This window comes from Falco peregrinus, chromosome 3 (genome assembly GCF_023634155.1).
Source record: "Falco peregrinus isolate bFalPer1 chromosome 3, bFalPer1.pri, whole genome shotgun sequence".
Lineage (NCBI taxonomy): Eukaryota > Metazoa > Chordata > Aves > Falconiformes > Falconidae > Falco > Falco peregrinus.
Window position 1 is genome coordinate 104,204,494 of NC_073723.1, and position 16,344 is coordinate 104,220,837.

A 16,344-nucleotide genomic window follows, 5' to 3' on the forward strand; every position below is an offset into this window, starting at 1 on the left:
TAGTCTCTACTATCATACCTTGTTTCATGTTAATCCATATTGCATTCATTTTTGCCCTTGAGAGCATGTTCTGATTTAAAGCTGTACCTGTCCTAATCTGTGCCTCAGCTGTATGGCAGGCACTCCTCTGGTGTCTCCAAAGGGTGCGTTTGTGCCTGTGTGATGAAGGAGAAAACTTGGGGGGAAAAAAACCAACGTGATTTTGGTTTGTGCTCTCTTGAGAGATCGCAAGTCCAGTTGCCATGCTGTACCACAAACCCCCGGTCGGTAGTGCAGCCAAACTCCACCCCAGCATGACATGGTCTTAGAGCATTTATGACATTCTGGGTCATCCCAATGGTTGCCATAAGATACTGAACTAAGGGTTTATAAGGTAGTTTTAGAATAGCTCATAAATTATTATTGTGCTTCTTAAGGCAAGTGTAGGTGTATGACTGTTTTAGAGGTTCACCCTGCACCCCTGCTGCCTCCGAGGCACTGAGGCTCCGCGGCGCCGGGGCTGGGCCACCCTGCTCCCCCCTCATGGCTGCAGGTGGGCGCCTCAACCCGACTCCCGCGCAGCAGCCGCCGAGTCGCGGCCCGCCGCCCCTGTGGGCCCCGGGCGCCTGGCTGGGGGGCTCCTGGCTGCGGGGCGGGCCGGGGGTCGCGCAGCCGGTGCCCCAGGGTAGGGGGGCTGCGGGCCGGCGGCGGGCCCGGGGAGCGCCAGGCCGTAGGAGGCGGCCGCCGCACCGCGCACCCGCTCTTTTGCACGGCGTTTACTTGCTTTGTCAACAACCGCAGCCTAAAGCACAGCCGAACGGCACCCCGGGCCCAGGCGAGCCAGGGCCCGGCATGACGTTGGGGGCCGCCCTTCGGCCCCGGGGAGGGGGCGCGGGATGCGCGGAGCCGGCCGGGCGAGGTCTCACCTGGCCCGCCACGCCACGCCGCCAGCGGCCGGCGAGGGAAGCGGCCCAGTGGCTGCCGCCCGCCGGCCTCACCTGCCGCCGGCACCGGGCAGCGAGCGGGGCGGAGCGGAGCGAGCAGGGCAGCGCCAGCCACCACAGCCATGTAAGGAGCGGAGGCGGCTGCGGCCCCGCGCTGAGCCATTACCTCAGGCTCCGCGGGGGGCGGGAGCGGCCGGAGCGGCGGCCAATGCCCGGGCGACGGGGGCGGTGCCTGCCGGGGCGGCCGCGCCGGCTTGACAGGGGCTGCGGAGCGCGGCGGAGCCGAGCGAGCGGCGGTTAGGCTGCGGGACCTGCCGCCCCCGGAGCCGGCGGTGAGCGGGCGCCTGTGGTGGGGAGCGCGGGGGTGGCGGCGCGTCGGTAGCTGATCGCAGCTGAGGAGGGTACGGGGGCTCTCGGTGCCGGGGGAGCGCCCGGGGGGGGAGGGTGGCGCCCGGCGGGGGCGCGCCGCCCGGCCCGGCCGCGCCGCCGTTGTGTAACGCGGGCGGGGGGCTGCGGGCGAGGCGGCGGCTTGCCTCCGCTGGATTAACCCCCTGCTACCCTCCCCCAGGAAGGGCCGGCGGGGAGGGAGGCCCGGTACGGAGCCGCTTCTCTCCGCCTGCCCGTCGGTTCTCGCACCTCCACGGCAGCGGAACGGTGCCGGGGCGGCCCCGCGCTCCTGCGGCCGCGCCCGGGGCGGCGAGGGAGGCCGCGCCGCCGTTGGCTATCGGCCGGAGGCGGCGGAGGAGCCGCCGCTGCGTGCCGCCGGGCGGAGCGGGTGGCCCGTCTCCCGGAGGCTGACAGGCGCAGCCGTTCGGTGCCAGACGCGCAGGTGTCAGCTGGAGGCTGCGGGCTCCGCCGCCCCCCGGCGCCCTGCGTGAGGAGGCCCCGGGCGCGGGGCTGCGGGGGGCGCGGGGCGAGGCGGAGCCCCCGGGCCGGCCCGGACTCGCCGGCGGCCCAGAGCGGCGGCGCCCCCCAGGTCCGCGTGGCGCCCCCGAGGGCCGAGCGCGTGCCGCGGGGCCAGTGAGCTGCGTGCGGGGCCGCGTGCCCGCGGGCCGGGCGGGGGTCGTCGCGCGCAGCGGGTGGCGCAGCTGCCGGGGCTGCCCGGGAGCGCGGAGGAGGGGCGGTGTCGCCCCCGGCGTGGAGCCGGGCGGCGGCGCGGGGCTGCGCTCACCGGCGCTGCGCGCTGGCGCCGTGCCCGGCCGTGCCCCGCAGCACTGCGCCTCGGGGGCCGCTCGGCCTCAGCCCGGCCGTGGAGCGCGGGGGCTGGGGGCTTCTCCCACCCATACTGCGAGCGGGCGGAGGAAGAGCGGAGCGGCGCGTACGGGCTCCCGGAGTCTCGGGCTTAAAATACCACGGGTGGCTATTTGGACGCGCGCGCTGTATTTACTTTGAGATGTCGGTGCTCTTTTTGCTAATCGTTTAGTGATGAGCTGCTGCTTTTTCGAATTATGTTTTTCACACCGGCTCAACCTCGCTCCTCCCAGAGCCAAAATAAAAATAAAATGCTGTTTCGATTGCTCTTGTGCCTCTGTGGGTGACAGTCATAGGCCTTTAAATAGCCGGGCCCCGGTGATTGCTGCAGCGCGTGCCCGGCTCGGGAGCGGCCGCGCGGCTCCGGTGCAGATAAAGTTCCCACAGGAGCCTCCTGCAGTGCTCGCGCTCGGCCCTCGTGAATGTAGGAACAGATCTTTATACAGGGAAGTACACATCCAGCAATTCTGTGCCCCATTTAAACTGTGGCTTGAATGTGGTGAAAAATAACATCTTTTAATTTAGTTTTCGTGGTAGATATATTTATGCCAGCTACTTTCCCTAGGCAGCTGTATGATGCAAGTTATTTTTATTTATTGTACCTTGCAAAAAGAAGGCTCTTAAAGAGTGAGGCAGGCAGTTAATTTATGTTTAGTGTATTCTCTTTATAGGCAGAGGCAATTAATTGTTTTTCGTGTATCTTGGAATGCTTTAAAGAATAAACCATATTTAAGCTTGGTAACTTGCTCTGAGATGATAAGCTTAATATGTAAATTAAAATAATATCAATATATTTTTCTTGCTTGGCACACTTTGATTATGTAAAAGTCTTTGAGTGTGAGAATGTGACTGTATTCACAATCCTGTATCACTGTATGAAGAAAAATTTATAACAAGAACAGTCTTTCCTGTAGTCACTCAGTGATGTCATGTCCTTTCTATTTGTATGTGCATACTGCTTGCAGCCCTTGCATAAATGATACTCTTTTTCAGCAAGCAACAAACAGGGGTTTGGGGTTTTTTCTCCCTCTAAAAAAACATTTTTATGCCATGTGTAACTGAAATTAAATGCAGGTGTATAATTTTAACGCCTAGTGTTTCTCTGCCATAGTGGCATGACTACTACTAATGGCATAAAAGCATTATGTGGGCATAAATGCTTTTAGGTGCCTCTGCCAGTGGAAGAGAAATTAGTGGAAAAGAAACATTTTGCCCACTGTTTATATTGCCATAGTGTCTAGGAGTTGTGATCAGGGACCTTAACTATATGTGTTGGGTACAAAAACTTGGGCCTGGCCCTCAAAATATTGTGATCCAAAATACAGAACAAGATACTGTTAAATGATATAAAAAAGGGAATGCAGCTGCTATTAAGAAGGATACATTGGTACATGTGTGCATTATCCGGCTAGGTATTTTCTTTTTCTCGTATGTTGGAGCAAAGGAAGTTGTAGAACTTCATGTAAGACTTGCACGGTTCTCTGAGGGAAGTTCTGATATCAGAGGGTGATCTTGGGATATGTAAATGGTTTGGGGGAATTTTTAAGTGTATTTAGCTTCACTAAATGCTGAAACAAATTAAATTTAAAATAAACCAAACACCTACATTGACCCAATATAAAACATTTTATCTTCAAGCTACTTATTTTTTACCGTAGTTTAAATTTAACACCATTTAAAAACATTTTGAAATGGAATTTTTGTTTAGAAAAATCAAAGTTATACAGGAAAAATCACATTGCTTTGCCTTTCCCCCAGTGTTATCTATAAATTGTTTTAGTTCTTTCTTCTTCTCATCTTCTTTATGTGCCCAAACCCACAAAAAATACATGGTAACAAATACAGCTTCAACAGAAAGAAATTTCTTGGTGAATACATCTTTCTGCCCATCCCAAATTGCCATACACAGAGGTACTGCAAGAATTTCCCATCACAATGTAGTCTGGTTATTGGAATATTTTGAAATAGTAGTGAAAGTAACTGTGCATTGAGAGGGTGTTATTGGTAAAATACTCCAATATAAATATGGTATTTACGTTCACAGGGCCCGTACATGTGATACAGGATGAGTATGCGTAGCCTGGCTGGGTTTCAGGGAGCTTCTTCTGACTGGATGTTCACCTTAAACGCTGATGGAGCAGAACAGACTGACTGTGCTGGTTGTTTCTTGCCTCACAGTGGTGTGTCCATCAAAGGAGAGGGAGATTTTTACTCTGTTGTTAGTTGTTATGTGTAGTGGGTGGGCAATTAAGATTCCCTTGTAGCAGAAGAAAACTGAACTGTGTCAGGACCCTAAGGCAGACGTGGAGAAGCCCAGGTTCTTACTCTTGCCAGTTGTCTTAAGATTCCCTCTTCCTTTTCTTTTCCTCCTGGTCTTTCCCCTGCCTCATAGTGTTCTGAGTGCGTGATATAAACTTACCTTCTCCGTGTTAGAAAACCAGAAGCATACAGACCAAAGTTTCAATGTGTTATGGGGCAAGTGAAAAGAAAAATGAATCTGCAGTAGAACCATCTTAGATAATTTTATGAGGTTAATTCTTGCCTGGTTTGGCTGATCTCAAGAATATGCTTGTGTGTCAGTGTCCATGTATTGGAGTATTTGGCAAAGTGAGCACAGAAAAACTTCTTTTAAAAAAAAGAGAAGTCAAGGATGTAGCAGGTTTTGGTTGAATCTCTTAGGGATGCAGTCTTAGTTCAAACAAGTTCTTAAATGCACAGTTGAGGAGCGCTGTTCTGTTGGATCAGTGCTAAGGAGTTTTTTGCGATGGAAATTCAAATGCTAAGAGGTCTTGCTCCCAAAAGTGTTCCTTCGTTGTTGATGAGACTATTTTTAGATTAAAAACAAATCTGTGTCTGCCTGTCTCATGTCATTTCACAATCAGAAGGACCAGTACCCAAACAGTTCATCTTAGTGAAGCTTATAGATGTGAAATAATTATTGATGATTTAACAAGGGAAGTATTCCCCTCCTATTTTGTACTGAGCTGTGGGTGGTTGAAAAAAATCTGTACTTAAAGGTTAGTTTTGGGGGTTTTTTGATTCAGACAAAACTGAAGCACCAGACTTTTAAGAACATATAAGAGATCTTCAGGCAGTCTAATCTGACTCAAGTAGTATTTGCTTGACGTTAATTACCTGAGACCAATAACATACACTTAGTCAAACGTCTCTGAAAGACAGGTTTTTATCAACGTTCTTCTGCATTAAAGGAACTCTAATGTGCAGACATCAGGTTATGAGCAGCAATTCTTGGAAGTTACCTGTAGTATTTCCCATGGTTGATTGTCCCTCCCTAAGAAAGTCTTATTTCTAATTTGCGTTGGCATAGCCTGAATTTTCAGCTGTTGAGGTTTTTGAGATCTTTGACAGTTAAGAGCCATTTAGTATGTGATGTTTGAATACCTTGTGGAAGTGACTTTAATTGCCTAACAGATCACATTGGTGGCATTCTTTAAGTCTTACAGGTAAAACATCTCGTCTCATGATTTTATAGCTCTTATACCATCTCCAGTTCTTTGATCAGAGGTGATGCTTCATGACTATTAAATCTTACTTTCAAGGCCTATAAGTCTCAATTAGCTCATTTTTTCTTGAATCCAGTTCCATCCCTGTCAATAGTATTGCCATAGTTCTCTTGATATTTTTGCATATAGGTGGTTACAAAGCTCGCTGGCATTCAAAGTCATCTCCTTGCTGTATGGTCTCCGACCTCCTTTCATGGAGTGGTTCTTTATTGCTCGTGGCTTTTGCAGAAATATTTTGGAAAGGTTCTATGGAAGTTCAGATTAGTGGTCTGCTGTGGATGCGGGTGGCAGGGAGGGTACAGTGTGTAGTGATGAAGAAACGAGGCTGAGCAAACTCTACAATTGTAATGGTACAAGCCAGGGAACCTGTACTCAGCTAATCTCTGAAGTGATGATGATAGGCCTGGCATGTTATTTGGAGCTATAAATTAATTGTAAGACTAACTGCTGCAGAGAGCAGCTGTTGTCTACCAGTCTTTTTGGATCTGTGGTTCCCAAGTCTTTTTCTGATACACCGTGAAAAAGTACCTCGTCGAAATAGTTGAGGCTCCTCTTTTGTTGTGCTCTAATCAGTGTCATATTCACTTTATTCTGTGAAGGCTGTTCTAGGCACTGGCTTATATCCTTGCCTGTGTGTGTAATTGCAGAGCAATTGTGTCCAGATTATTTCTTCATCTAACAATGATAGCAGCCTAGTGGAGCTCAGGATGAATACTTAGTAAGTGGAATCCTCAAGTGGGACAGTTGCATAATGGGGAAAAAAAAGTGTGATAGGAGTTCACCAGTACATAAATGTGTGGTGGATAGCTGTATTTATGATTCTGCCTTCACAGTTGAAACCTGGTATGACGCAGTGGTATTACAGTATGTTGTAGAGTTAGTCAAGAGTTATTTCGTTAAAGAGTTTTTGTGTAGCTTTAAGTGTTGTCAAGTGAACGCATGCCTTTTGAAACAAAAAAGTTCTAATACAACTATTGCTGATAAAGGTGTGTATATGTTTGTGTATAGGTGCTTCATTTATGGGTATATAAAGAGGTGGTATTTTATGAAGTAGTTCTTTGGAATGGAGGAATGTAATTTACTAACAGCTAAACTTATATTTGTATATAAATGATACAGTACCAGTAACTGTGTAGGCAGGTAGCAATAGTTTTTAGAAATAGAACAGTAGAAGCCATTTGCCAGCACTCAAAATTATTGTGTTTGGTAATGTGTTTTCTAAGGTTGTTCTTTTAATGACACACGTAACTTCATCACAGTTTGAAATAGTGTTTTGCTGAGGAGAGAAACTGGACAGCTAGACTAACCACCTTTTTTGTTACTCTGTGTGTCCTGCTGAAGGTCTTAATGTAGCTCTGTATGATCTAGCCAGCTTTGTCTGTGTCCATAATGCTGGGTGCATGTATATCGGTCAAGAGAACTCAAGGTTCAGCCATGCAGTTCCTCATAAAGCCTGTGAAAAGATTTAATTTTCTTTAAATAAGGGTTGGTTTAAATGTAAATAGAGTTGTTAGCTTTGCTTGGTCTGCAGTGTTCCCTGCTCATTTTCCTTCTGCTATATGCTAGGGAAAATGGATGGCACTCATGCACTTGAGCACCACACGTGGAGAAATACATTCAAAGTACAACTCAAAAGAAAAATGCCTTAACTCTGGTTCCTACAGATAGCTCTGAAGGAGGCTTTAGGACCATTATCTAAAGCATTGCATCTTATTAGGAGGATGTTGCATTTCTCCAGTTGTATATCACTTCCTTCAGCTTGAATGTTTATCCAAAAATGTGGGAAAAAGATTCCATCTTCTGTGCTTTGTCCCTGCTGTTGTTATTTTGTATAAATAATTACAGACAAAATAAATGAGAATTCCTTTTAACTGCAATTCTGTAACATTTCTAAAAGAAGGGGAAGATAGTTCGAGTACTAAAATAAAACAGATGCAGTCAGACAAATTTCAAATGCCTTGCACAGTTTGACAGTGTTATGCATCCAGTTCACTCATAAAAATAGCACCTCTCGTGCTCGTTGAAGAGGTGCTTTCTTTTTTTGCTCAGATTGGCTAGAAGGTCTTAAGAAATCTTGGATGACAGCTATTTGTGGTGTAGTGAATAAGTTTTACCGACAGCACACCAACAGTGCAGAAACAGATTCTGATAAAGGTTACATGTTAAGCACTTGCATGCTTACTAACACTTGATGCGCAGGAATGATTAGCAGGAGAATGGAAGGTAAAACCGGGTAACAATTAACGTAAAACTACTAGGTTGTGTACCTGTGGGCAGAATTCTTTGTAGCATGCCTATTTTCTAAAAGCCAATAAATGAGCTTTCAGGTTTAAGACTATCTAAGAAATATCATTAGGAAGGCTGTTAGTTTGTCTGGGTTGAGGAGCTGAGAATGTAAGTACAGAGAGGCTGAGGCTAATGCATTTATAAGAGAATGGCACAGAAATATTACTGCTTATTGTGACATAAAACAGAAGTAAAATTGTTAATGTTAACAATGTATGGTTCTTCAAATCTTTATGGAATACCAGATGTACCTCACCTTGCTGGCAGTGTTAACCGCATTGCAAGGGTCCACCATCTTTCTCCTTTCCCCCTACTCTGTTTCTGGTTCTCCATAAAATTGGTAGATATCTGACTGCTGCTTTCTTGAGCGTTCATTCACATGTCTGATGTGATCACATACATGAGAGATACTGTCTGACAATGTAGAATCATATTTTCCTTGGCCAACTAAACAGATGCATAGATGCTTTTGCAGATGAATCTGTTATATTTTCCCACCCTTTGGAAGGTGAGGATGCCAGGAAGATCAGTTGAGTGCCATTTGCCCATGAACTGGGGAATTTTTTGATCTGAGTATCCGTTACAAAGAGCAAGAGTATTGGAAAGCCTGCATACTCGGCTTAAGGCCAGCAAGAAATGGAATAGAGTGCTTGAAAGAATATTTTTACTGGTTTTTTTAACCTGCTGGTGACATTTTGCAGATAGTAGAACAGTATCTTTGCTTATAAGTCTAGGGTTTGTGCTGTGGAGTACCTACTTGCCCTTCTCACTTAAGAGCTCATGGAGACAAAAGGTACAACAGAATTGCTGGGTGGCAAGGAGGTTGCAGAAAGACTGTCTGGGCAATCTCTGGTTTGGATTATATCTTGGTGGATATTTAGGGCACAGTTAGCGTATCACCTCCACTCTGCCTTGTGGCCAAAGCTCTATGGTGTGACTGTAAGCAAAGCAGAACCTTGGACTCTGCATAAAAAGAACAGCAAAAAGAATTGCAAAATCAAGAATTCGTAGATTTTTGCTGCTTAGTTGCCTGGGGCATATGGTGGAAAGGGTTAAGAATTTAGGGAGGGGATCAGGACTAAGATTGAGAACTTGAGCAGATACTCCATTTTAGGGCTATTTTATCCAAGTTACTGTCTTTGGGCTCAAGATGAGGAATCTGGACTGCAGACTTTGGATTTTAGCTAGAGGATGACCCCGATGCTCAGTGTAAACATAACTTTGGGGTCTTTTGGGGGTTGTGTCGCAAATTGCAATGGAGCTAGGTTGCACCTGAGAAATAAGGCTGGCATATGCAAAGGTGAGCATTACAGGGAAGAGCAGATGTTACTGCATTGCAGTTGCGCCATGGTGCTATTGAATGGTTTCTTGAAATTTGTCAGTCTCGGCAGTTTCCTAAACAGAGGTCTGCTTGATGCTTGAATGCTTTCTGCCATTATAAAATTTGAACTGAAAGTGTTCCTTAGTTCACAGGACTTTCAGTATAGTTTTAGTCAATTCTTGGTTGGTAAATATGCTGAAGAATGAACAGTTTTAAAATAAGCTGCCTTTTCCATTACCTGAATTGTATCTGAGGCTGCTGTAAGTATCAACTGTAGTGTTCTAGTCTTTTGGACAAATAGACTGTTATTAATTTCCATGCCAGTTAATGCTGCAAGAATACTTCCACTAAAACCTGGTTTTGTAATACTTGCAAATGAAAGCAATTTAATGTACATTGGGACAGAATATTCCTAGCATTCTAGGGGCAAGCTAAACAAAGCAGATGAGAAAGTACATGGTATAGTTCAAAAAGTTAGCTATTCACACTTTTGATAGTTTTCTGTTAATTTTTTTAAAGCATTTTTTGATGTGGAGATCATAAACTGGGTTAATACATTTGCAGCTGGTGAGACTATATTTCCTTCATAGAGCCAGAGAACACTGGTTCTTCTGAGCGCTCCATACAGTCATGTACCTGCTTTGTGTGGCCCAATAATTAAAGCAGTGTGGAGTACGGGTCCTAGGGCCCTCATTATGCTCTGAACTCTGGCAGCAGAACAGACATGTTTCTCTGTCCTTCTGCTTTGGCTTCCCTGTCTGTGACATGGCAGTGAGGCTAACTTCTGTTACAATCTGTGCTTCCTGAGCAGATTAGCCATGCACTAGTTCTCAGGGACAGGGAAGATGCTGCAGTGAATTCTGACCAGGTAGGACACATGGATATTCTGTAGAGTTGCATAAGCTGCAGAAGTTGTTGGCAAAAATACTCTGGGTTTTAGTAAGACTTCAGGTCTTCCTTGTTGGCGCTGAGAGATGGATTGCTTCTAAGAGCAATTCCCCCAAATCTAAATCAAAGCTGTACCAGAAATTTCTGCACTGCATTATATTGATACCTGGAGAGGATTTGGGTAAGTGAAAGAGTGTGAATTCGTAGAAATCTTTCAGTAGAGCTGACAGTTGGTCGGTACTGAGGCTTTGGGTTTGTTTACATGTACCTGGTGTTCATGCAACTATAGAGAATCAGCAAGTGGAATTCACAGGAACAATAGCTGCTTGTCTCCCTCATTTTTGGAAGAATCCAGATTAATAGGTGGCTTTATCTGGGAGAGCTCTCCCAGCTGTCTGTCAGCAGATGAGTATGTTTTGTAGTTGCTGGCTGAAAGGAAGTTCGATGATATGAGAAAACTTTTTCTAATGGGTTAGGCATACGCTGAGAACACAGATCTACACTTCCAGTCTATTTTAGCATGGGCTAGCCATGACCTCAGTCAGTTTGATGCCTAGCTTAATCTCCGTCTGCATAGATATCTCTCTGTGATGTGCTGTGTTATTTACCTGTTGCAGAGTGGGAGAAGGGACAAGAACTGCTTTTTCATTATGCTAAAGGAGTATTACATGACACAGACTATAGCAGATCATAACACCTGGTTGCCTAAATATTTTGTGGATTTCTGGAACTCCATTTTTTGGGAACAGTTCTTTCACAAAGCCTTCTGAATTCTGGCATCTGCTTATACCTCTTTCTTAATTTTTGTGATGTGGACCTGCTAGGTTGGAGCCAGAAGTACTTGGAGAGGATGCGATGGGTGGCTAGTCCCACCTCCCTTCCCTCTGCCAGCTCTGGAAATGTAATATTATCTAATTGTGTGCATACTAGACTTTTTGGGTGGTGATGAAAGGTGTTTCTTTGGTTAACTGCAGTTGTTATAGTTGGTATCCTCACAGTTAAGGCTTTTGAACAGTCGCTTAATTTTATGTTACTGAATTTCAGAATTGGTACTTTAGAGTAGTCACTTTCTTTTGTCACTTCCATCTATCACCCTGCTGTGGCCCCTCCACAAGTAACTGCTAATCTTTCCTTCTGGCAGAAGCCAGCAAGTGCCTGCTGATCCCTTTGTCTAACGGAGAAAGGGTAAGGAAGACTCAAACCAGCATTTGATCTTGAATTTTTAGCAAACAAGTTATTCTGTACTTCTCTTTTAGAGATCATTTCTTTAACGTGGCATGATCTCCTTCCTCATCTCTAATAGCTAAAAAAAGTTAAAGGAGCTGACGTCATTAAAAATCTGATGTCATATCCTGTGTTGTACAATTCTTTACCTTCTGATATAGTATATTAATGAATATTCTCTTCAGAGTGTGTTCTTTCTAATGTTAAGAAACAAAAAATTAAGTTGAGGCTAGGTCAGTATTTTCATAAACAAGGTAGCTTCTTTTAGTAAATTTCACGCTATTACATGGGATTTTTAATAAGTAAACTGTAATTACGGTTCAACAAGAAAAAGAGTATCCATGACAATTTTTGGCAACCACAGCAGAACCCTTAGTTTAATCTATCCTTGACCTTTAGTTGGTGAGGATTGCTTTGAAATTAGTCCACTTTGTGTACCAGATTTCATCATTCAAAACTGAAACCTTTTCTGTAGAGTGTATCCTATTCCCCCTGGCCCAGAAAAACTCAAAACAGCCCAATACAAACTTCATTTATTGATGTCTGAGGGAACTAAGTCTGGAATTGAAGTGTCTTTCTCAAGGCCAAATATGTTCCTTTAAGAATTTTTCTTATGCCAAGTTTATAAACTTTTAACGTATTAGCAACTGAAAGTAAGCAAAAAATATTTTCAATCACTACAGCTATCATATTAAAGACAGTATAAGACAGCAGCACAGACGAAAAATGATGTAGTCCTTTTAAAAATCACACCGTTCAGAAACTCGGAACCCTTTCAAGTGTGGGTTTCAGCTCATCGTTTGAAATCATGACTTGCTTTTTAAAACCCAGTTCTGCTGTGCTGTGTGAAGTTGAGTTGTGGTTATGGGTGATGTGGGACTGGACAGAGTTGGCCAGCAAGGTGCTGATACTGGCTAAAGAAAGATTTTGTTCAGGGGAGAGTTAAAGGTGTAGACATGTAGTTATTTTTTCTAATTTCAGATGAGACAGAGTGGCACAGTCATTTTCTTACTTACAGTTTGTAAGCTGTGCAAGTGTCTCAAGGATGTTCACACGGAGCATAGCTTCTTGACAGAATTGCTAAGAGCAGGCGGGGGCTATCCCCAAAAATCTTGTGGAAGGTTTATTTGGCACAAGCTAAAATGGCAATGTGGTATGAGCTGCACACAGTATAACAGATCTTCACCTTTCATCCTGTTACTTCTTCTGGAGGTAACTTCAGGTTTTAATGTCCTATACAGACATTATTCTTTTTGCTGATGTGTACTCTCCCTGCTTTCCCTTTCCACCAGTTAGTGTTAGCTTGGTAGATCTCTGGTTCTAATTTCCAGTTCTAGTAGATTTGAAATGGTGGAAGCTTGGAAGAGACTTCTGCTTTTGGAAGTCAGGCTGCCTCACAGACGGAGGTGGATCATAGATCTTCATGATCTGATTTTTTTAATGTAATTCTTTTTTGCATAGATTGTGTCAGCAGTGTTTTTGTTTTCTTCTTACATTTGCTCATCACTGTTTTGTTAGCAAAAGAATGTGCGTAGCCTGGTGAATCAGACATTTCAGACTGATGTAGGCACTATTTTGGTAAACATGTATGCATCTGCAATACTTGTAAATCTTAAGCTACTATTGTGGGTACTTATAGTATGGAGTTTCAGTGTTGGCAGACTATCAGAAAAGTTTATTGAGGTAAAATTGCTGTTCTTTGGAGAGAGGCAGGGTGCAAAGGAAATGGAAATGGGAATTGGTGAGTTTTTAAACTTTTTAATGAACTTCTGCGTTTTCAAACTTTTTATCTCCCTCTGTGCTTTTCTTTTAATTTCAGGGTGCATCTAGAACTCTCAGGCAACAGTCAGTAAATTCCTGACATGTTAACTTTAATTTAGCGTTTTGGTTATTTGGCCGGAATTTGTGCTGGCATTGTAAACAAAACGGAAGGATCTCCAGGCTTAAGATATAACAAAGTTTTTAGGCATTTACTTGAATGTTTTCAAAATAGACAGTAGTGATTTGGCCATGCTGCATTTGCTCAAGTGTAAAGGATAAAGGTCCTTTAGTATAATTTTTATTAAAAGGTTGTTTCTAATCATGAAGCTTAGCAGTAACTGCTGCAGAGAAGGTAATTACAGTTAGTTCTGTTGCAGCTTGCAAGAAAGGGTATGCCTTGGCTACTCAAGTGACAGAGCTTAATCAATATCAGAAGAGGCAGAATTCTAGAATTGTTTCCATTGCTGAGGAGTTTGTATTGAAGTACAGTATATAAGCTAAAAGAGCTTTCTGTCTGATGCAGAACTAAAACCTTAACTAGAAATACATACCAACCTTTGCATGTTAGTTGCATACCATGTGTAGCTGTGACTTCAGAAGAGTGGATGAGGCAAGTATAGTGGGCTTTCCAGCCCTTACCTAGTATTTGCCCAACTTCTGATACCTTAAGCACCTCTTTATGGGTTAAAATTTCTAGCAGCACCACAGATGTGCGTCTGGGCCACAGTCTGTGTGTAGCTGTTGGGACAGGCACACAGAGCACCCTATCCCTAAGCTTTTCAGTGCCTCTTGCTTCTGCCAAGCTGAGTGGGTGAGCAAAAAGCAAAGGCTTCTGTGAGATGCTTCTGGCATGATAGGTTTTTACTCTTTATGAAGACACCTGAAAATGACTTGGTGTTCTGTTTCTCAGTTTATGGTTTCTTTTAAGAGGCAAACCTGTCCTACGTGAACATGGTAATCTGAAAGTTGTTCTCTGCAGTAATGACATCCCTTCTCAGTGCTCCTGCATCATGAATGTATTCATTCCAAATTAATTCCACAGCTACAGTTCTTTGGGCATAAACTTGAGAAATGGTTTTGTTAACAAGAGAGACTTGTCTAAGCATTTCTGAGGCTTCCTTACTTACTAGCCCTTACATTATATAACACAAGGGTTATAACATTAATATTTTTTGCTGCACTTTAAAAATACTTAATTTGTCAATGAATAAAAAAATATTTAAACCCCACAGTCCAGAAAATAAAATGCTGCTTATTTTTCCATCAGAAATAAAAGTAGGTAGTAATGCCTACAATGTAAAGGGAATACTTATATTCAAATCAGTAAAGTGACCGTGGTGATTGCCATTGGAAAAAAAAAAAGATCACACACCCCCACAAATACCTACATGCTCTCTTCTCTTGTTGGCTGATAATGGTGAAATTAGGTTTGTGCCCCATTTTGGAATGTTCTTTCCCTGTCCTTTTTTTTTTTTTTTTTTTTTTTTTTTTTTTTTTAAATATGCTAGATTTTTTTTCTAGATGGGCAGAGTTCCATAGTTCTGTGTGTAGACTGTTGTTTGATGGTAGAGGGCACTGAGTTCTTGATAGCTGTATAAACCACTTACTCTTCATAAGTTGTGAAATGAATGTAGCCTGTAACTTAACAGAAAGTGAACCTAGTGCAAATTAATGTACTGAGTTTACCCTCTTCTTTGCAGCACAAAAATGGCTGACAGTAAAGGAAAGATGACCAAACCTGCGAATAAGACTCCTCCAAAGTCTCCTTCGGACCCAGCAAAGGACCGAGCAGCAAAACGATTATCCTGTGATTCAAACAGCTCCCATGAGGGGGCTATGGCAGGAGAAATAAGTGCTCTGGAAGAGGCCTTTAGAAAATTTGCCATCCATGGTGATACAAGAGCCACAGGAAAAGAAATGCATGGGAAGAACTGGTCAAAGCTATGTAAGGACTGTCATGTGATAGATGGGAAAAACGTGACAATCACAGATGTTGACATTGTCTTCAGTAAAATCAAGTAAGTTCCTTTCTGCCATCATTTCCCTGTTTCCCCAACATGTTCTGTAGATATCATCTAAACTTACCTTCTGTTGCTTACAGATGTTGCAAGGCACTGTTTGTATTTGTCACAATTGGTCTCTTGTGTTCTTCTATGAAATTGTGCTGCTTTGTCTGAAAATACAGCTTTCAGCTTCTGTCATGCTGTCTTAAATGGACTTCAGTGTCACAGGTGTTACGCTGTATGAAGAGGTATGATGTGATTGGGACAAATGCAGGCTATTTCATGAAAAGTAATTTTTTTTTTACTGCAGTAAATAATGTGAATGTTTCCTGAAGGATATCTGGATGAAGTCAGGATGTAGTTTCACATCTTGCCAAAACTTAGCCTCAGAAGAATGAGGCTAAGCTGGGACATGTACTAAAAGCCATTATTCTAATAGTCCTGGTGTCCAGCACACCACCTACTCATGTTTAAAGTGTTGTAGGGCCATGCCATACTGATGGTGAATTTGTGATGGAGACTGATGGCTGTGATTAATTGGTTAGGATTATCTCAGTGGACCTAGCTTATTCTTGTGAGCAGACTGGAGCTTTAGTTGAACTTTCTCCCCAGATTGAAAACCTAGGCAAGCGTGATCCAGAAAGTCATCAAATCCAAGGAAAGGCATTCAGCTGTTCCAGCATATTCTGTATGAAGCCCCAAATAATTGTTTTTGTTCTTGCTTGATGTGCTGAACTGGATCGTTCTCACCTGCCGCAGTATCTGATCTGATAGCCCTGTCCTCCCACCCCCACCCCACCACTGTTCGATACCACAGTAACTGTTTAAAATGTCCCTCAACACAACCAGGAGTCAGACAAGCTTTAAGGAAGGTCCCTTAATTGTACTTGCAGCTCGTAGGAACATCTGTTTGGCTTGTGTTTTCAACTGCTCTGCTATAATGCTGGGGAGGACAAGCAAACCTAGCTGCTGACAAGGGTAGTTTGGAAAACTGGCTACAAGCACTGACTCTTCAAGAGTGCATCAAAGCATAGAAAGGCAGAGGAGAAAAGGCCCTTGATCTCCAAAGACTGTCCAGTGTAACATGCGCAGTTAGGATGACATTATGTATTTTATTTCTTTCTTTGTTACTTTTCTCCTTGGGGATTTTACTAGGCAATTTA

At 44.0% G+C, this 16,344-nt stretch overlaps 1 protein-coding gene across 1 annotated transcript in view; it reads left to right on the top strand.

Annotated features, from left to right (window-relative positions):
* Positions 1–1,227: 1,227 nt before the first annotated feature.
* Positions 1,228–16,344, top strand: part of TPPP (tubulin polymerization promoting protein) — a 66,527-nt gene continuing 51,410 nt past the window's right edge. Inside the window, exons 1-2 of the mRNA XM_055800183.1 lie at positions 1,228–1,324; positions 14,879–15,196. Coding sequence (XP_055656158.1) covers positions 14,886–15,196 — 311 coding nt within the window. The 5' untranslated portion in view covers positions 1,228–1,324; positions 14,879–14,885. The remainder of the gene's footprint in view (positions 1,325–14,878; positions 15,197–16,344) is intronic.